Source organism: Cystoisospora suis (genome assembly GCF_002600585.1).
Source record: "Cystoisospora suis strain Wien I chromosome Unknown contig_1848, whole genome shotgun sequence".
Taxonomy (NCBI): Eukaryota; Apicomplexa; class Conoidasida; order Eucoccidiorida; family Sarcocystidae; genus Cystoisospora; species Cystoisospora suis.
This window is the reverse complement of record NW_027154648.1, coordinates 9,886-31,334: the sequence shown is the minus strand read 5'-3', so window position 1 is coordinate 31,334 and position 21,449 is coordinate 9,886. Positions and strand designations below refer to the sequence as shown.

The 21,449-nt window shown below is 54.4% G+C and overlaps 3 protein-coding genes across 3 annotated transcripts in view; 2 read left to right on the top strand and 1 right to left on the bottom strand.

The window, feature by feature from the left end:
- Window positions 1-2,329: 2,329 nt before the first annotated feature.
- CSUI_004093 (myb-like dna-binding domain protein) lies at window positions 2,330-5,443 on the top strand (the record flags this gene model as incomplete). The annotated part of the gene is made up of 1 exon (XM_068064288.1): window positions 2,330-5,443. Exon 1 carries the CDS (start codon window positions 2,336-2,338, stop codon window positions 5,441-5,443), a length of 3,108 nt encoding a protein of 1,035 aa, XP_067923734.1. The 5' UTR covers window positions 2,330-2,335.
- A 3,663-nt stretch (window positions 5,444-9,106) lies between these two features.
- CSUI_004092 (serine threonine protein kinase) lies at window positions 9,107-18,134 on the top strand. Its single transcript, XM_068064287.1, has 3 exons — window positions 9,107-11,586; window positions 12,407-13,231; window positions 13,475-18,134. Exons 1-3 carry the CDS (start codon window positions 10,386-10,388, stop codon window positions 16,081-16,083), a joined length of 4,635 nt encoding a protein of 1,544 aa, XP_067923733.1. The 5' UTR covers window positions 9,107-10,385; the 3' UTR covers window positions 16,084-18,134.
- The window catches only part of CSUI_004091 (protein phosphatase 2c domain-containing protein), a 13,477-nt gene continuing 9,852 nt past the window's right edge, over window positions 17,825-21,449 (bottom strand). Inside the window, exon 10 of the mRNA XM_068064286.1 lies at window positions 17,825-21,293. Within this exon, the coding sequence (XP_067923732.1) occupies window positions 21,187-21,293 (107 nt within the window). The 3' untranslated portion in view covers window positions 17,825-21,186. The remainder of the gene's footprint in view (window positions 21,294-21,449) is intronic.

Here is a 21,449-nt window from a genome sequence, read left to right as displayed (position 1 = left end):
TGTCTGGATAAAGAGTTGTGGCATCTGCATAGATGTAGTATCGAAGTTTCTCGCTTGCTTGCCGCGACGGCCAGCGTACGAGGCATTAACCGTCGTGCTCCCCTGTCGCTTTCTGCGCATCTCATATGCTGCTTGGTCTCTCAAGCTTCAGGGGAAAGGACAGAACTTCTGCTTTTTACCTCCCGTACAGCCCTCGATTCCACTTTCTGCGAGGCTCTACTCCTTATCGCCTGGGATGACCGTTTGGGTGTACGTACACAGACATCCCGCTGGGCAGAGCAAGTTGGGCGCACGGCAACAGCCCGATATTCGCGCTCCTGCCCTTTGCTTTCGTCTTCTTCATTAGAATCCTTCACACGGCTGCCTTCATGAAGTGTTTTTCCCGGTCCGCTCTCACTGGACATTTCTTTAGAAAGGGAGAATCAGGTCTTCCCTGGCCTGTCAAATTCTTCGTCCTGTTGGTGTTGCCCAGGCTGGGCGGGGAATGAATTAGGATATGAGCCAAACGTGAGACCGAACTGCTGCCGCACAAACACGTTTCTTATTCGCAGTAACTCCTGCGTCTGTATTCCTGTTACCGCAGTGGTGTAAAGTTCTTCAGGCCACGGCTGGTCGACTGACCAAGGGCGAGGACTGGCGGGGATTACCCCACCTGATTCCCTTGCTGCTACTTTGTTTTGTTTGTTCTTTTCTGTTGTGAAGTGTAGAGTGTTTCTGCGCTTTTCAGTCTTCTTTCGGTCTTGTCTTTCGTTTCCCAAACTTCTTGTATGGAGGCAACCCTTGAGCGCATGACATGCCTGGACCACCCCCCGATTCTTCCCCTGCAAAGTCAGTCAGTCCAGTCGTTTCTGTTCGCTCGTTTTCTTTCGTCCAACTTGGCCCTTCTTTCGTTCGTTCTTCCTGTCGCGTAGACTTCTTAGTTTTTCTCTCCGTCTTCCACTTACTCCCGGTGACGTATTTTCAGTTTCCCCCGACTCTTGTGCATCATCACTTCCACCGTGTAGTGCTTGCCGCCTACTATTGATGGGCTCACATAACGAACTGAGCAAAAGACGTTCATTCCCCGATCGTTTGTTCTTCGTCTTGTCCCCAGTTTTTCGGGTCTTTTCTCTCCCTAGCCCCCGTGTCACTGTTTTTCTTCTTTACGCCTTCCGGTGTCGGATGGTTGCTGTGGTCACCTCTCCCAGAGGTTGCTTGCTGAGGACGTTTACTTTCTGTCCCAGAAAAAGACCGCGACTTGCTTTTTCAGCCTTGCCTCAATTCTTCAGACATTGTGGTGCGATAGCCACCCAGAGCGGTTGAACTGCATCGGGGGCTCCACGGACTTATTCGGGTACTTGAAGATCGAATTTCTGCAAATAGTCCTAAGAATATCAATAATGACAAACCACCGCTTTTAGGTGGAATGACTTTGATTTTTTCCTTGCAGACATGCCCGTAAAAATCGCGGATGATGTGGAAGAGACGGATACATTCTTGCACCCCATTCATTAGTTTTAGCAAAGTAATTTGATGGTCTTGTCTTTCCAGTAACCACCAAGACCTCGCCTCGTGCTCTTTTTCTCGAAACAAGGACAGCTAAAGAAGATCTCAGCAGTGCGTCGCCGGGGTGCGAGTATGTTAGTGTTCTGTATCTGCATGGATACACCTACCAGTCACCTTCTTCTACGCGAATCTTTTGTACTGTCTGCTAAATTCCGGCAACAGGGGGGGCGAGGCAGGGAGTTTTTCTTTTCTTTTAGATCTCCGAGCAAGGCAAGGCCTGGCCGCTCGGAAAGGAACAATCCACTTCTCTTGTGCGAACGAAGGACGCCACTTGACCTCAGTCATCACTAAGCACTACTGTCTTCTCCTCTCCTCCGCTCTAGCGTCTTCTTCGGTATTCTTTCTTCATTCCGGTCTTGTCTTTTCGGCTCTTGAATGTTCACTAGTCAGCGTTGCCCTCCTTGCTCTCTCGACATGTGTCGTTCGGTATCTATTTCTGGCCCTGTACAGTCATTAACCCACACAGTTGCTACTCCACACACTACGTTTCTCGAGAGTCTTTCTGGAAGTAAATCTTCCCTCCATGGCTAGTTCAGTCCTCGTGTACTCTCGTCTTCCGTAGTCGGAGGGTGTCGTGACAGCATGGCATATTTCTCCTGACCATAAGTAGAGAGAGTTGAGAGGGAATGGCTGCGTTTTGGGACTGTAAGGCGGAGCTTCTCCGGTTGTTTCGGTGGAGGGTGTGTTAGTGTGCAAAGTCTCTCCTGGTGACATCTCCCCTGTAATCAACCAATCTGACTTTTTCCAGAGTGGTGTCGTCGTCATCGGGTTTAGTTGTCGGAAGACTATTATGGAAGACGAGACGTCCCGGGCTCGAGGTAAAGGCGAAGGCTCGAGCCGCAGTCCGAATGGCTCAGCAGTAACGCTTGTTCGAAGGAGGGAAGAGAAGGAAGGTGCTACTGCCAGTTCTATTCCAACAGATGCGGCATCGTCTGCATGTGAAGATACTGGTAGACCAGGTGCGTATGAGGGAGAAGAGAACAGGTCGTCCTTACCTCACGTTCACGAGGACGCAGTGAAAGAGAACCGTCTCAACACGGCTTTGGAAGACGGTCTACCCGCAACTTCCGGAATCTCTCCCTGCCGGAGTAGAACGGATGAACGACCTTCGGACAGTTTGGACATTATAGATGAAGAGCATGCTGAAGACAACAGGTCGACTAGCAGCACGAGAGGCCGCGAGAGAGAAACGCTAGACAGTGGCGGTAGCTCTGAGAATCAGAAGCAGGGGAAAGAGCGCCCACGCACCGACGATAGTTCTCATAAAAGGCGTCTGGATTATGCTGACGCCAGAGAAGATAAATCGGACTCGCCTTCTGTCTGCAACCCAACGTTATCCTCTTCCTCCTCTTCTGCGGCAGCTTCTTCCTCTTGCAACTCTGCACAGTGCGGTCGTTCAACCACGTCAGCATCCTCTTCTTCGCGATCCTCTTCACGTGTTCCTTCTAATCGACTAAAGCGTGGCTATCGCCGAAGCGAGCCACCCCCTTCCGTGAGCCCTCTCTTGGGGGACGTGGAGTCGACGGCTCCAGCTGTTGTACTCAATTCGTCTGAAGTGAGGCAGGATGGTCTTTCTCTGCTTTTGCATCGAAACTCTCCTTTGAGAGCAGAGAGTGAGACTGAGAAGACAGGTACAACAGCGTGCGACCCCGGAGGAGGAAAGGGAAAAGTCGCATTGAACGGTGTGGGTCCGTCCAGTACTGATCTCCCTTCTGTGAAAGTCAAAATAGAGGAACCGTTGCCGTGCAGTTCTGCTGAGGTTTTGCTCGTGGCAGAAGAAACTAAGAAAGAACAGGTGAACGGAACTAGCGAGGGAACCGCTGCCCCTTCGACTCCCGCACCTGCGTCGAAACGGCGTCGTTACAACTCTCGTCAGGCCAAGCCGTGTTCCGTCCCCTCTAAGTCCCGCCAGCCAGTCTCGTGTCCTCCTTGGTCGTCTTCATCAGATCCAGTCCAAAATACCTCCGGGACTCCGGCGACTGAGCACGCTGGTTCCGATGTCAGCGCCGGTGCCGCAAAATCTAAATCAGAAAGAGACCAAAGCCAACAACGAACTGATGTGCCCGAGGGGGGGCATCTGCTTTCGCTCACCTTGGCGGATGGTGCGGCCACAAAAGCCTCAGCCGGGAGCGCAGCAGCGGCGTCTGCGGCGTCAGGATCCCCCGGGTTGACGACATCTCAGAACACTCTGACGGCTGGGAAAGGACATGGCTCCAGTCCAGCTTGCCGTCCTGCGTTCGTTCCAAGCGGAATGAATACGCGGAAACGACGAGCTCAGAGTGTTCTGAAAGACAGTTTGGCTGAGGTTTCTGACGGTGTTCCAGAGCAGCATCAGAAACCGAGCGGAGGTGAGGGGTCATTTCGTAGTGCTGATTCGGGGGGCGGGCGGTCTCCACACACTTCGCCCCCTGCGAGGCGTGGCGGAGGCACAGGTTCTTCTGGAGCCGCCGGTAGTGCTAGCAACGGTGGCGCTGCACCAACGAGCGCTGCGGGTGCCGGGGCGGGCGGTTCAGCTGGTCATGGGGAGCCAGTAGGATCACCATTGTCAATCAGTGATACGACTGCTTCAGGAAGGTTCTCAGCGAGGTTGAGACAGCGGCCTGGCGATCCTGGAAGGAATGTAGGTCCGCCTTTTAGTGTCGTGGGAATTCCGTCGGTCTATGTAAGAAACGGGGCGTCCCCTAGCTGTTGCACGTGTCAAAAGGGCTTGGCTGGCCTTCTACTTGAGCCAGGAGGCTCTACTGGAGGAGAGACTGAGGTAGCTGGTTCCGATGACCCGCCTGGCGTTGCCTCTCAAGACCGCGTGATTGTCTTACCGCGGCGGATTTCGGCATCAGCGTACAACAACTTGGAGATTCGGGCTCGATATGACATTTGTCAACGTCGGATTCGCAAAGTGGAGGCGTGGCTCCAAATGATTGAAGAGTGGTATTTCGGGTCAGCAGCATCCCGGTGGCAAAGTCTGCATCTGCAGACAATTCAGCAGGACCAAGTATCGTTGTACAACTCAACAAAAGAAGGTCGGCGGATTGAGGCTGTACGTGGGGGAGGTGATGCTTCGCCAGGCATAGTTGACCCTGTACCCAATCCAGCTAGCCGAAAGACAGGGCACGGGTCTGGAGGACCTCATACGGCCTGTGCTGGTGGGACCAGTGCGGGGACAAGTGCCTCGGAGCGAGGATATTACCAGACTTCAACAACGACTCCTGGAGCTAGGGGAGGGGGAACAGCGAGTACAGGGGGAGCTTTCTCGGCAGCGGAGGCGGGTCAGATATCTGAAGGTCGCCTCCCGCTCGATGGAGGTCTTGCCACAACTGACAGTGTTATCTACGCGTTGATTGTCAGCAACAACGCGGAACGGATTGGCGTGATGAGTGGTGGAGGGACCAGCCAAGGAGGTTCAACCGGTGGCAGCGGCATCTCTAATGCTTCAAGTGGAGAAAGCAGTAGAACGCCAAACACTGGTTCGTCTTCCTCTGGACGAGAGGGCTACGGCGGTAGTGGAACAGGTGGAGGAGGACGGAAAGGGGAAGGAGGGGGTCACTCAGCAAAGAGCTCGACTCACGCGGGAGAGCGGACAACGAAAGTGAACAGGGGGGCTGGTCGTTCTGTAACCCAGAGATTAGGAGCCACCCGGTTAACTCCACTGGAGCTGCTGACGTCTCCTTTGCGAAAGGCGAATGTGGTTGATTTGTGGGGACCTAAAGAAGTTGCATTGTTTGAGGCGGGAATCTGCAGGTATGGCAAGGACTTCAACGTCTTGCAGAGACTTATAGGGACGAAATCGACATGCGAGATTGTGGATTTCTACTACCTGTGGAAACAGACGAATCGTTACGTTGCCTGGAAACAACACCGGCATCTCTCGAAGACCATTGTACATTCTGTTTTTGGTTAAAGTGTCTGGAGGCTCGTCACGTAAGGCGTGAAAAGAAAACTCTCTTTTTTCTGAGTAGGCGGCTGCCAGGAAAACGGTGCTTTGTGGCCGCGGGTGTGACCCTAGACCTTAAACTCGTTTCCTGTAAAGAGGTCCAAGTAACGACAGATTTGTTATTCTGTAGCCTGTTTTTCGTTGGGTTTTGTGGAAGAAAGAAGCAGGCTGTAGGTGGCCTTGCAAAACACAAGGGGGTATGGTTGGCGACTCCAGTCCCGCTCTGCAGATTGTCTGTTTGTGAACGCCCCCGACTGGCAGGGGCGCGGCCGGAGTACTGGTCAAAGAAAGCGAGGGAGGTCACATGCCGGTGAACAGGCACGAACTCCGTCATGGTCGTGGAGGGAACGCCAACCGAGTTTTGATGAGCGGCGTGTGTCGGAAACAGACTGTTGTTGTTTCGATTTACTTATCAGTTTCTGTTAGCGGCCTCTGTAGCACAAGGATGGAACAAGTCCCAGCGCTACAGAGGCTGATAACTTCTATTCAGCTTGCCACGGGCCCAGGGTCAGACGCCCCTGCGCTGCTATGCGACCTGAATGGCGCTGAGCAGCTACCTTATCGCACAATCCCTGCCTTCCAAAAGGAAGCCAGAGTGCGCCACGACAGCAGCATTGTTCCCTGTCCGGAGTCCTGTACTATTCAGCTGCAAGCAGCGTTGCCTAGTTTCAGTTTGAGATGCAGCGGATCCTATTCTGTAAACGACACATTCCCAACCGGCTGGCGCACCCGCTTAGGAGTCTAGTTGGGCTGCTGAGGTGCAACGAGTCGTGAAGTTCTTCCCGGCAATAGTTCTGGCGTGGAGAAAAGTGAAGTCGTTTGACTCTCCAAGGCAACAGTCGTAGAAGGAAAGGAGGGTCCATGAGACGTTTGGGGCGACTGCAGTTGCTGGCATTAGTAGCTATCGGTCTCGTTCCTTCTCCCAAACGTCGGAGGCTCCCAAATCACAATCAAGAGAGGGTTGCGAGGAGCGCGAGACGGTCTGCAGTAGAGTTCAAAAGGCCTTGCTGTGGAACTCATGTTGTGACAGGGTTCTGAAACCCCTGTAACGGGTTTGCGTTCGGACACATGTTGGCCCCCGTGTGCGTAGAGCGGATTTGTGTCAGGTCTACAGCCGTATGCAGGTCCTCCGTTCGGAATGGAGTCTGCATGTGAAAAAAGGGCTGTCTGGTAGGATGGGGTTACAGCCCAGGTGAGTAGGGGCCTTGCTCGGGGCACGTGCGGACACGGGAAAACGTGGGCTGGCACAGAATCACTCTGGTGACAGGCTAGGTTGTAGCCTTGCTTGGGGAAGCTGTCAGCTTCATGGTGTGTCGCGGGAATGGCGCACAATGGCGAGGATGTTGGTTCTTCTGCAGGTGATAGGCGAAACCAGTACGGAGTTCGGACAGGTGTCACCCGGCTTTCTCCGGAAGGACGTCAAAAAAAACGGCGCTGTAGTGGTCTAGTTGCCGCCGTTTTTCTAAGAGTCCGGAAGAATGATGTCTGCTTCGATCGGCGAAGGGGCCCCGTGTATACAGCGAAAATCGGAGCGTCGAGGTAGAGTCAAACTTTGTAGGGGCTCTGTCGAAGTGATGGAGCTGTGAGCCGCAAAGACTGAGATCTGGCCGGGGTCGTAGATTACACGACTGACGCCCCCGGCGTGCGGGCCAGCAAGTTGCAGCGCCTTCGAACCAAGCGGCGAGCCACTAGTTCTGATGCTGATTGCTACACCCTTCTCCACGCCGTCGGCGGTCGGAGCGTTTTCTGGGTACTGAGATCTGAAAATCCTTTGCCCTGCCACACCCAAGGAGACCGTAATGGCAGGCACTAAGCCGGCCGGGTCTGTGGTCTCGTCTTTCGAGCAAAAGAAGGAATCGGCAACAGCTCGAGAGCTGGCTTCACCTGGCTGCTACCTAAGACGACAAAATGCTGTCCTGTCTCAGACCGGACAACCCAGGAAGTGGGCGACCTTCCACAGCGAGGCTGATGATGCAGGTAAGGGCTCCACCGTTAGTGCACGAAGACACAGTAGCGGCGAGTGTCAAGGCCACTGTGTAGCCTGAAGGCGCGGTTGGAGTAAACGGCACTCGTGAGAATGGTTCGGAAACACCGTTATTGATCGGCGCGGTTCCTGGTGAACTGCAGAATCGATTGAGGTTTGGGATCGCTTTCGGCTGCTGTTCCGAGTGGACGCGGTGTGAAGGTATGGGAGAAGCAACTGCAATGTCTCATCTGATCTGAATCGATGTTCTCCATGGCGGTTGGACGGATCTGGAGAAATAGTATCCAGGCGCAGCCTGTACGGTAGACGGTTGCTGCAGCACGCGAACCGTGCTACGGCAACCTCTTACCGCGCTGCGCGAGCGCACCTCCCTCACTCGTTGTTCTACCTGTGCTGACACAGGTGGCGGCGAGACGTTTCCGCAACGCCGCCTGTGTAAACGTTCCGATGTGAGGGCCGGCAGACGACGAGCAAGGTCACGATGCGCCGCCGCTCGGTATCCCTGTCAAACCACAACTTTGCACACGCTTCCGCGTATTTATGGTTCTTTCCCAGCGTGCACCGCGAGGCGAACATTCACCTTCAGCCGTCGCCGTTGCCAGCCACCTCAGTCCTCTCAGGAAGGCGGGGCACTTCTGCCTGCTGCCTCGGGTCGGAGCTTGCCCCAAACGGCGCTCGGTACCGACATAGTCTGACACTGCAGTCACAAGCCTGCAGGAGATGGGCACAACTCCCATCTCCCTGGACCCTTCTATTGCTTTTGGCACAGGGGATCTCAACCATGCTTTTTACGAAACCTCCCCCAAGTCAGTTCCATGCCCGCGCTCACAACCAGCAAGCAGTAGTAGGAGTTCCTTTTACTTGAGAAAATTTCTGCGGGACAATGATGGCCGACAGATGTGAGTTTTGCACTGTGGGTTTATGACGGTACCATTCCCAGCGTCACTTGGCCGCACCAATCGGCTACCGTTCGTGGGGCGCGTCAGGCCCCGGAATTCCACCTAGAAGTGGCCAGCCAAGCAGAAGCAGCGGGCTCAGTAGCCTCACGTCGGGCCTTGGGAAGGGCACCTGACCAAAGTGCGCTTGAGACCGACATGTGGTCGGAGTCAGCGGTGTCGCTGTGCTGTGGCTGCCCTGTTGCCTTGCTTGTTTGGCAGACCTATACCACCAGGAAACACCGTGTCTACGTGAGTGTGCTCTGGGGTTTTACAGTATGCTTGCGAACCTGGTCCCCCATCTGAGCGCGGCGACTGCCCTCCCGGCGTGTTTGCCTGGATGGGAGTTGTGAGGAGGGGGCCATCAAACAAAGTCCGCTTTCTACGCTCAGCAACCCAAAACACTACACGATTATGGGCCCGTCGTCTGGGAGGGTTTGATCTAGACCATGCGTCGGTAAGGGGACCTATCTTCGTAGTGCTCAGATCGAAGCCCTTTGCCGAAAATACTTCCCCGATGGAGGCAACTGCGGGTGCCAGCAGGGTCTGCACGTCTTGGCGCTGCAGTGAAGTCACGCAGGATCTCTCACCAGAACTGCTCTAAGACAACTGTAGCATGCAAAGGTGTACAGAGTGTCCTGCTCCAGTCGCGGTGTCGCGCAGCGGTCGAGCCGCCGAGTGCTTGGTCCACTGCTGCGTCAGCGGTTAGCCCCGCCTGCCCGTGCAAAGCCGAAACAAGTCCACGTTGGGTGTGCTGGGACGCGGGCGCCGACACGGAGGTTCCACGTTGTTACGCCGCCATTTTTTGTCTCTTTTTTCCCGAAGCTTGGTCCACTTCAAGGGTTTCGCGCTCCGTAGACCCAGTCTGTGTATCTTAGTTTCCTGACGACTCAGGGGGTCAACCAGCCTCGCAATGGTGTGGTTTCCGGACCTCACAGAGTATGGCAGTGAGCCTAACCATTTGGTCGCCAGCCTTGAGTGATGGGAGATTTCTGGTAAATTACCTCTTTAAGTAGACGTCCCGGACGGCGTTCTGTCCTTCATCGCAGGTCTCCCACCGCGGCAGTGTTACAACAGTACCAATCGTATGTGATATTTCTTGTATATTAAAGCTTTTTCGTTCACTGCTTTCCCTCGCGCCTGCCGATCAAAAACGATGTGCCACTGTCTGGGTCGATCTGCGCAGGATACCCTGCGCCGAAATCCATCTCTTGTATCGTCAACCAGGCTACCGGCCTCGTACTGCCCATTACATTTTTGGCTGGCCAGCTACGGGCTGACACCGCCCGAACTTGAAATATTCTCTCGTCTTCGGTAACAGGGGACGCGAGGCAGTAGCAGCAGGTTTGTTCCTTCGCAGGTGTGATACAGATGTGTTGTGTCAACAGGTCGTAGTTGAAACCAATCGCGTACAGGTCAAGTATTCGTTGCATTTTCGCAAGATTCTTTGCTATAGCGGTGTTGCTCCCGTGACTGCGGCGTGCATCACGTTTGACTACTATCAGTCTCTTTCTCGAAGTCAGTGTGCAGTTCGGCTACCCGTGGCCCGCCCGTGTTTTGAGTGCAAACTGTGAGCCTTACGCTCTACGGATCATTTGTCAGTTTCGGCCCGGACTCTTGGACTGTGCTACGCGGCAACTCCATCGAAGTGGCAGTGTGTCTGACGTCACTCGACACCGAAGGAGCCCGCGTCAGGCAAGCCCTCAGCCGCTTCTTCTCACTCCACTGCCAGGGTGCGAGGGTCCTAGGAAAGGAGCTCTGGAGGCCGCACAGGAAAGCCGGTTGCGGACGTGAGATTGGATCGGGAGTCGCTACGAAGGCCTGGCTTCTTCCCGAACGAAGGCGTCTCCTGTAGCGGCTCCAGGCACGGGTCGCAAGAAGCCGCTTCCGTAGTGCACAATTTTCGTGGCGGTCCCAACACTTAAGCCTGCAACCTGCGAGTGTCCTCCCTTTCCGCTAACCACAGTGCCCTGTCTTGTCTGCCTCAAAGATGTCCGACTTTTCTCCCCTTTCCTCACTTCTGCCGAATCCTCCCCTATCTCCCCCTTTGTCCAACCTCACTCCGCCTTCATCCCCACTGCCACAACTGCCGTCGCGGCCCTTGCTTGTGAAGCTTGCTCCTCTTTCTCCCCCGTCTCCGACTCTGCCTTTTCACCTCCGGTCCAATGGTGACTGCTCCGCCGGTGAAAGCCGTCCCCAGGAACCAAGCAGTGTGAGCAGCTCCTACTCCCGGCTCCGACGGCACAGCGACGGCTACACATATCAGTCATCTCGTAGGCCAAGTAGCAGCGGCAGTGCCAACGGTGTGGCTGCCGCGGCGGCAGCCCTTCGTGTTCTGTGCGTCTCTCGCGAGTCCGGACTTCTCCAGAAGCAACGCCTTCCTCGGCAAGTCGAGCAGGCCCCCGTTTACCCGCCTTGCAGCAACGGAAGCGAGAGCCACCTGCCGAGCAATGGCGCCAGCACTGGACGGTGGGCGTCCCCGTTGGACCCTGTCAAAGACCCCCATCTTGTTCAACTTCTTAAACATCCGTCCCATCCTCACTTCTCGGATGGCACCGGCAGATCTACTGGGAGAGGCCTGCTGGCCGCAACGCTCGGGCTGCCGGCGGCCGATCCTTGCGCGCCCCCGGCGACATCAGCGTCAGTTACAGCGGCGGGAGGAGCCACAGCTGCCACAAGTTACTACAGCGGAAACAGCAGCAGCAACATGATGACTGCTGATGAGGGCTCCGGCAGTGCCCTAACCACTTCCCCGGCGGCCGAAGCTGCTGCGGCTGCTGCTGTGGCAGCGGTTTCAGCTGCCGCAGGAGCCGAGGGTGGCGGGATGACGCCCTCGACCTACCAGGCTCTGGCCCATACTGCGCGGCGTCGAGGTCGCAGCAAGACTTTCAGTGCTGTTCAGCAGGCAGTGGGTGACAGTCATCACGGGGTTGCTTGTCCGCCAGATCCGCTACGGCGCGTGAGGTTCAGCGTCGCAGATGAATGGTGTGAGGATCATGACCAACCTCGGGGCGCTAGGTTCGTCGGCATGGGAGTCCCTGGCGAGGGAGCTGGCGGCATGATTGACTTTGCAAGCGGGCAGCTGACCACGTCTTTTGACGCGACCAGTGGCGGTGTGGCTCCAGGCGGCAGTAGTCTGGCCCCCCCGAGTGATGTATTCAGCAAGGGCGAGTTTGCCTTCGTCCCAGACAGTAAGATACTTCGTCGTCACTGAGTCGGACGTAGCAGTCCATCGCCCCGCAGTTTTTCTTCCTGAACACACATCTGCAGCAGGTGTAGTCTTTGTCCTCCCGATAACGACGTGGCTTCCGAAAGTCCGAACGGCTTTCTCTTTAGCTCGGCGGCGCATCGGTACGCTAAATGTCCGAGTGCTGCTGTCGGTCGGGCTAATGGCCTAGTGGTCACAGCACGTAACGCCCGCCAACATTGTAAGGACCCTTTCATGGTTTGGACCCGTTGCCGATCGAGGGTTCTCCTTCGAGGAGAAGAGTAGTCACAGTGGGGTCGAGCTACATCTGCGCCGATGTAATGAAAAGCTTGGCGCCCTTCTTAGTGGCGCGACAGTGCAGGGTGCTGCGTGTAGGGTAGTTGTAGCAGAGCCCTGTTTTGAGAGGGTGGCTCCGTTAATAGGGGACTGCCAGAGCAGCCTAACGAATAGAAACAGTATATGAAGGGGAGTTTTAGTCAGAAACTGAAAGCCTGTCTTGTAGTTGAGCATTTTGGAGAGTGTAACAACTGTCGGGCTTGCCCGAAACCCCGCTGGCGAGCCACAGACTAGTTCCAAATATTATGCAGAAGAGATAACCGTGTTGAACATGAGCATCCCGAAGCACGGACGAAGGCAACCTTGAATCTCATTCGAAATTCGTCCGTGTGAGGGAGGCCTCTGCCCCGGAGGTGTTGCTCTCGTTTCGCGCTTCGGAGAGCTAGCTGCTTTGCGGCAACGCTCATGATGAAACCGGACAAGTTCACAGTACCCGAACTCAGTTTTCTTATGTGCCACTGCTGCAGCCCACACAAATATGTCGTGTTACCTGTACAACTCAAACCCGTCGATGGCATGCTGGTGCGCCTCGAAGGCCGCTTTAGCGGCAGCTGCAGCCACAGCAGTGCCCTCGCACGACGGAGAAGTTGAAGAGCAGCCTAGTGACTCCACAGGTTTCTCCCCCAGACTTCAAGAGCCCCAGCAGCCACCTGCTTTGGGAGGAGGAGGCGGCGCTGCGAGCTCTGCTACTCCGTTGCGCCGCTCGAGCCGATCAAGCGCACGACGGAACAGCGCCGTCAGTTATTCGGCCGCGTTGGCTGCGGCGGCGGCGGCAGCTGGCTTATGCCGGAGAGGTGAAAAATCTCCCAGGGGCTTCGGCGTGCACGGCGCACTCACAAATCGTAGTGCATTTTCTCAAGGCGCCATTGCCATGCCCAAAGCCAAGCAGCCGCAGGCGGACTTCTACTCAGCATGTCTGCAGGACTGGCGTTCTGTCGTTGGCGCCCCCTCAAGCTCGTGCAAGACGTTGAAAGCTCAGCAGCAGCAGCAAATTCTCCTCCATCACCAGCTGCTCCAAAGACATCACCAGAGAGCCCGGACAGCGGCGCTTGGACGACGCAACAGCTGGTGTGCTTGCCGGCCAATCGGCAGCTGCAGCTGCTGTGTCAGAAACCCCGCTCCTGGTGCAGAAGAAGAACCCTCTTTTCTAGACAGCCGCCTGCTGCAGGATGAGGACGAAGACAACGAAGATGGAGGGAGTGAGGGCATGGGAGAGGTAAAGGAGGGGGCAGGCCACGCCTCGGATGATGACGGGGAGGCTCCACTCTTCGTGAGCAGGATCAAGAAACCCAGTAAGTGGATGACTTCTTAAGAGTGTAGGTTTGTTGAACGACAACAGCTGCGAGCACGGGCGAATCTCCATCTGGAGTTTTGTAGAAGCCACCCGTCCAATTTCTGTCCTATCGAAGCAGTTTCGTAACATGCGTGAATGTATCGTGTAACGGCTTAGTGCGGCGTACTGCAGTTTCTGGGCGGGCTGCCCTCCAGTTACTTGCATTCTCTCTTACCGCCCTTGCGACTCATTCTCTTCTCAGCGTCTCCCACGCGCGCCTCAGTCAGTCCATCGGACAGACGGACCGGCCAACGTCATCCAAGTGGACCCATGCGTCCTTACAGCAGCGGCGCCTATACAGTCGGGAGTTTCTGTTCAAGCACTAATCGACCGTCACGCCCTGGGACAACGGGTGCAGGTCCCGCCGAGTGTGCCGATGAAGAAGCAGAGTCGAGCCGTCCCTCAGGTGCTTCCTCAGTGCATGCCCGTCGTGCAGCAGTGCCAGGAAAGAAGCCGAGTCTATGGACTCCAGCATCCCTTTTGAAGTCATTTGGCAGGGGCGGCAGCAGTGTAGGAAGTTGCGGCACGAGCAGTACGACGGCTTCGGTTAACAGTAGCTCGGGTGCCGCGCGCCATCAAGCAAGCGTCCTCGAAGGATCTTCCGACAATCCTGCCCTCTCTCGCTCTTTCTCGACCTCGTCAGGTGTTCATCCGTCAGGAGGGGCGACTAGCGGAGGCAGCGGAGCAGTCAAGGCATCAGCATCCCTCACTGGGTCTTCTTTTGCTTCTTCCTACGGCGGTTTTTCCTCTCTTGCACGCGTGCTGCGTCCCCGGCGACACACTCACCATCACGACTCAAAGGACGACTTTCGCCCTTCGCGCACGAACACTACATCAGGAGACACCAACAGAAGCAGTGGGGTGGCCAGTCGGACAGAGAATAAGCGACTGCAGCAAGCATATGAATCAGCCCAGGCAGCCGCCTCATCTGATTTCCCTCTCGCATGTTCATTTGCTGGATTTAACGACGCGAATGCTCGTTGTCAACCGCTTCGTGAAGGCAGCAGCCGTGCTGCCGAGCCCCGCCATTTGTCCTCTGGAACCTATCTCTCGACCAATAGTATGCAGGCACAACTTACACGTATAGGCAGTGCCACCGCCAACGTCAAAGGTAAAGACAGTCCCGGGGTGCCTCATCACGCAGGGCCCCAAGGCGAACTAGAAGACGCGGGAATTACTCCCGCACCGCGGAGAAGTGAGCGACGGCACACAGTTCCACCGGCCTTAGACGTGCATGGCCAGCAGATCACTGTAACGGTAGAGCAGGAGTCTCCAGCGGGTGCTCCAGCAAGTGAAGCGCAGGGAGCAGCCGCCGGAGCAGCGGCAGCGGCTGCTGTTGCTGCCATTGCTGCTGGATCTGTGCACGGCATCGGACCTGCTTCGAACGGTGCGGGTGGAGAAGGAGGAGCGGGCGGATATGCCGTGTCGGGCAGACAGTTGCCTGCCTTGCTACTGCGCAGTCAGCACTCTCCAGAAGAAGTGTCAGTTGAGGGAGTGAAACAGACGCAGCTCGATGACGGCCTTCACTCAGAAAAGAGTGGCGGAAAAAGTGCGTCGACACTCATTCTTACCAAGCGGAGTGACGGTCAGCGTGGCGTGGGACCAGGGCAGTCACCCGCAGGTGCAGGTACACCGCGGAACGCAGATCATAGGGGTCTGGCGGCTAGCGAGGGACAAGACAAAGAGAAGCCAGATATATCCTTTTGCCTCACCACCTCGTCCACGCAGAAGAACGCTGCCCCTGAGGCAATATCAGACAGGCTTAATGAATCCAATCAAATAGATCAGCGGGAGTACGACTTGCAGTTTGGGGGCTTGCTCGTTCGCCTCCACCGGAAACTAAGTGCCAAGTGCCACTGTCAATTCGATGTGTGGGAAGGAGAAGCCGTCGGAGTCGTAGGTGACGAAGATGCCGTAGCGGCAGCTGCTGCCGCCGCCCAGGTTTCTCCGGCACCAGGAAAACAGGGCACAGATTCAACAAGTACAAAGAAGAGTATTCCTGATGAAGAAGAGGCCATCGTCGATGACTCACTCGGGCTGGCAAATCTCCACGGCTCTATTGTAGGTCTAGGTCGACGCTTCGCCATCAAACTTCTCGAGGTCGACGGCTGTGAAAGCTCCAAGTTGAAGTATAAAACACATTCGGTCCTCCAAGAAGGTAAACAGCTCCGCAGTTTGTGTCTCCAGCTGTGGAGGTCACGAGCTGCTGCCGTGTGTCAGGGCCCACAAAGCAATCGTCTCACATCACCCCAGAGGCTCCTCCTTCTACAGTTGCAGCAGCGGCCTCAGCCTGCGCATCATCCTGAGGTCTACGTTCAGCAGCTCGACAGACTGCTCGCAAATCAGCACGGATCGTCTCGGAGCGGGACACCCGGGGGGGTGCAGCTGCCTCTGCTCCCCATTCCTAGATACCTTTGGACAAGTCGGGGGGTAAAACGTGATGGGACAAGAGTATTAGGAGTGAGTATGGAGAGAATTGAAGGCAGGTCCTTAACGCAAATTCTCCAGCAGATGCGGATACCAACGAAAACAAGCGCCGCGCTTCTGGCCGTAGAAATTGCAATAAAACTGGTTCGGGCGCAAGCGCTTTTGGCCTCGCCTTCTTCTCTGGAACAGCCGATCATCAACTGGGATACCAAGCCAGGAAACGTTCTCGTTGAGCTCACCCGGAGTGCATCTACTCAGCAACTTCATTGTCTTCGCTGCGTTATCATTGACCTCGGCGATGCCCTGCCAGGTCCAAACTTCTCTTTCCCGACCCGACACCAACCGGGTGTCTCGCCCTCGTATATCATTTGCACAAAGGTATGAACCTGGTGACTGAATGAGTCACGGAGTTGCATGCATGGAGCCCGATTATTGCATTGCCACCAGATAGGCGAATGCAAAGTGCCTACTGGGTTTATCCGTGACTGCTTCGCATCCGGTGTGAACGAAAGCAGACGTTCTCGTGAGAGCTCTCGTCGTTCTTCCGTCCTAGCGTGCAGGTTTTAGCACGAACTATTGCCTCGAAAATGCCAGAATGCTTCGTCTCAGGTTCCAAACAGACAACATGTTCACCTCAGGCCTACTGTGAGCGCTGCACTCCTATCAACACTGCAGTCCACCACCCCAGTGAATTTCTCGTGTTCTCGGAAAGTGTATGGTCACTCGGCGAGCCTCTGTGGCGTTAAACAACCTCCTGGTGCTCATCGAACTCCTGACTCTGGGATTGTTCTTTTTCGTTGGTCTGCCCAGGGGTACTGCTCTCCAGAATGCGCGATTCTCGTGTTCCTGCTGGCTGCGGGAAGCAAGAGTTCAGCGTTCCGTAAGGTATGGTACGGGCAAAAAATTACCTCCGACGAGATGCTGATGGCGAAGAAGCAAAGACTAGAACGCCGTTGGCAATCATGGATAAAAAATGGATATCTAAAGAAAGTCACCCCTTGTCCTTCTGGGACTAGTTCAGCAGCCGGCGCAGCCGTTGTTCCTTCAGTAAGTAAAGGCAAGTCTTCCACAGGAGAGTGCCCCCCCTCTGGGGAGTGCGGAGACGATGACAAGGGAGGAGGCAATAAGACAACGAAGAAAGAAACAGGAGGGAGCGGCAGCAGCAGTACAGACGCGAAGTCAAGTAGCTACTGGGAAGTCCTGCTTTCGGAACGAAGTGTCGTCTTCAGCACCGGTTTGGTCATAGGTCAGTTGTTCGGGGGGCCAAATCTTTTACAAGTAGTGAACAGGGACGAGGTAGCTGCCCTCGATGCACTGTGCGAATGGGGCTGCACGGAATCGCCAAATGTCCTATTAGGCAGAGGAAACTTACATGCTGATTCGCTACTACCGTCGCAGGGCGTTTTCTCAACCGAGCCATGGCGAGGCTACCTCAAGACGATGCTCCGCCACACTCTTGCTTTTCTTCCAAGTGACCGGTGGACTTTTGACCAGCTTGAGGCGTTTCTCATTCGTCTGCATGCTGAGCTAGCTACTGTACAACATGCTGCAGCGACCGTCAATCCGGCAGGAGTGACAGGAGGGGCGGAAGTACAGAAACTACAGGCGAGCGGAGCGGCCTGAGCAAGACAGCCCGGTCGTGTGAGTGGTAGACTTAGCCAAGCCGTTCGCCTTGCTGAAGACGTGTAGAGGAGCGTTCACCGGGACGGAGAAAAAGAGATGCCAGACAATACCGCAGTCATCAATCCCGAGAAGGTGAAGAAAGAGTGCACCATACCTCTTTGGCGCCGGTTATCAATCGAGGCGCTGGTCTGTGATTTAGACGGGAACAGTAATGATAACTGCGTGTCACGTATCGTGCCCTTTGGCTCACGGAGGCCCGCCCCGGCCTGGAGCCTCTCCGCGGATTAGAATGGGCACTCAGACAGAGAGAGAGTAGGGAAGGAAAGCATGTCTGAGAAAACGCGGCGGAAACTGTTTGAGGAATCATGCACTAGCGCTGGGGCTGGCACATTGCCAGGCACACTGGCTCGACAGGTCGGAGACCGAGATACAAACGCTGAAGTGCTTGTATCTCGGTCTCCTTACTTAACCAATGTGAGTAGCAAGAAAACTTTTTTCCTTGGGAGCACCGCACGGTCCAAATACACTAATACTACCCAGTCTGTGCAAAGCCGAGTTTTCCTTTGTTCGACTATCTTCTTGTACCGGGTTTTTTCCGGTTTCCTGCTGCATGCCCTTATTTGCCTTTGTCCGGACTGGTACCCTCGACCCCACCGGAAGAACTCCAACAGTTTTTCCTGTTCCGGGGCCGACCATAAGCACACTCACTTCTCTGCGCGGCTGGTCTCATTGTTGGCAACGAGAATAAAGTGCTCCGCTTGTATGTGTTTACCATTTCGGGCTTGGAAGTCAAGCACCGCATCCAACTGTCCAAGAAACTCGAGAGCTATAAGCACAGATACCGTGTGCTGGTGTCCCATCAAAGCTTCCAGTTGAGAGAGCCTTCCCCACAGTCCATCGCATGGCCCGTTGTTCTTAGCATATTGGAAAACGAGGCAGCTGGAAGGTACAGGACGCTTACCTACGTCAACAAAGGGGCCACGCGTGAACTAACCCCATCTTTGTGCCTCGGATCGTTCTACATTGAGACACAATAAACAGAGATCGTGTAGCGCGCCATGCTTGACTCGCGTCTTCATGCCGCTCCGCCACAGGACTATGACCACCTCCAAAATTTCCCTCGATTCTGAATTTACTAGCTGTAGCACCAGGTAATTGTTGGCTCAAGGATGCGCGAGAGACTCACATAAAGAATCGGCGGCGGTGGGCAGGCTGAACATAGACGCTTCTAACCTGGCTTAAGAGAGAGCAGCCGAGTATGCCGGCAAATCGAGGCATCAGGACTGAAGACGACTATGGTATCCGCACGTCGGCAACCAAACCTAGGCACCGTAAGTAAGCTGTTGCAGTTGACCTAGTACACACCTTTGACCACGCATCTCGCCACGGGAAGCTGAACCTCATTCACGGGCTCTACACCGTCGCCTAAGGGTCTTCCCCGATTGCAGGCACGAGCACAAGACGGAGGAACGTAAGAGCCCGGCCTCAGAGAAAACGAAAGAAACAGCTTATCAGAGACACCTCCTGAACGTGACAGCCTATCTTCACTTGGATGAAACCGGGGGGAAAAATGCGCAGCATGAAGCTTCGCGATTACCACAACTGGAAGGCGCAAGTCTCCCCTGAGAGAAACTGCTGCTTTGTTTCCAGCATCCGGTCACGGCCAAACCTGTAGAATACATCCTCTGCACGAGCAAAGGTGCTCTGTCATTCCTTCACAAGCTCCATATCGTCACTCCTGATCTATTCGGAGACATCTCAGGGTGGACTGCTTGTGTCCGGAATGCATTGCCAGGCACTCTTGAGACTTCGCCTTCGTTTTGTTCGCATACCACCTCGTCACCAATCCGACTTGAATCCCACATATCTTTCCAGTCCTCGTCAACATTCTAAACGCGAAAGCTTCAGCTGTATTCTTTCTGCGCGTTCCCTCATCTCACCTTCAGCACGGCAGCAGCCGCTCGTAACCGGTTGCTCGACTCAACACGTCAGAACGCTGCTGCCGTAGCACTGATGTACCTCATCAAAATTTGGTGAAGACTCCACCGATACCGTGATGTGAAAGAAAGTCATCCTTCCTTCTTTTGTTTCGTACCCCATTACGATTTTGACTGTCATGAACGCCGAACATGAGCAGCTCTTCCTTGCGCCCACGAAAGGAAAATGACAAAAAATCCGGGCGAACTGAAAGAAGCGGCCCCTACTGCCAAGACGTCACTACACCAACAGGGATCGGAGAACATCAACTGGGGACGCTGCTTCACACCTACAAATCTCAAATGTTAACTCTCTCTCCGATAGCTTGTCCTCCTTCGTTCTTGCTGAAGCCGGTTACGCTTCATAGACGCCACTCCTGATTCTATACTAACGCTCTTTTACTGCGTCTCTCCATGGTTCACCTCCCCCGTGACAATCTGAGAAACATGCGTCACTTGCTGCCACCACCAGCAGGCAAGCCCCCCGCATCCCTCCTATCTTTCTTTTTTCACCACAAAAACCTGATGATACACGGAATTTTGTGTACGAACCAAGAAGTGTTTCAATACTCTATATACCTCCTCCATACGATACTGGACTGTTGCCATTGAAGGGCATGTGCAAATCTATGCATGCCTCCCCTGACTTCCCATAAACTCAAATAAAAAACGTACGACCACCCATACATCCCCCATCCCTTCACGTGGCCGTAAGCGAAACAAAAAAAAAAACGTAATGCATGCGACCTCTGAACAGTCGTAAGTTGATAAGACATCATCACTGTCTCAGGGGACAACAGACCCCCGCTCGCTCCCCACCTCAATCAAGAGACAGATAGAGAGAGAGATGGATGGACAGGTAGGTACGTGAGTTAATGCATGGATGCCCACTTGTGGTGTCTATGAAATCCTAAGAAAAGGACGGAAGAAGCAGCTGTACATAGGGATAACAACAAAGGGCGAGCGCATACACCGCCGTCAGATGAACGACAGATGGTGTTGTAAGAGGACAGGAGGTTAGAAGAGAGAGCCGTCTTCAACCTCCTTCCTCCTTGTCTTACCATCTCGGTCCGTGTGATACTCTCTCTCTTATTCATTGAAAGGAGATCGTACAGATCTACCCCCGACACCTCCTCTCTCTTAAACACCCCTGGCTGGGGCAGTCAAGAAATTCAAATGTGTGGAAGATCTCATCTGATAGAGATGAGTCGAGATTCAAGAGAGGTGCATGCATCAACAAAGCTTTCTTCGAAGAAAAAGCAAAGGGCTCCCCCTTCGAGAAGGCAAGCAGCCCCTCTCTTTGGTGTCCCTGTACCACTCAAATGGTCAAGTAAGGAAGGGATTCACGTCCCTGTCTCGTTTTCTTATCATTGTTCTAACAAGATCACTCCTTCCCTCCCTCTTCTAAAGAAATTCATCCATCTTTTTCACTGGATCTCGATTCACAGGGATGTTCACCTTTTTCTGTCCTCCTTTCTCTTCTTCAAAACAAACACCTCATCGTTCTGTGCTAACTACATATCCCCCTAGCCCCGAAGAGTTCGTCTATACAGATCACCTCTCTCACTCTCCTGTACACAACAACTACTACTACGATCAAAGAAAGCGTCGACTTCCTCATTCTCTCTCCGAACCCTCACTTCAACACTCTCGATGCAGCAGCGGCGGCCCGGGGCCTTGTTAGGTGCTGCTACTCACTGCAGATTGGTCAATCTTATCCACCTAGCTCTTCCCGCCTTCTCGTCGTAACTTCATAGCCACAGAGATCCGTCACCTCGAGAAAGAAAGAATCTTTCGACTCACAGAGTTTCAATGGCATGGAAATAGATAGATCTCTAGGGGGTGTCACTACTTTTCCTATCNNTAGATAGATCTCTAGGGGGTGTCTTCAGAACAAGGTGAAGTTCATGTTTTCGACACCTGAGCTACGACTACCCTTCGCCACTTGACTTTCCAGAATACTCTCAGATTCAAAGGGGTACTCCAAAATCTCGCCTACAAAGAAAAGAGAAAGAAAACAGAACCAGACAGAACAGTGATATGCGCGAACCGTGCAACATTGTCTTGAAGGTGGCCTGAAATACGCTAAAACGACTCTCTGCACCTACAAAAGTATCGCCACCTCAAATTGGGTCTATCTATCTATCTATC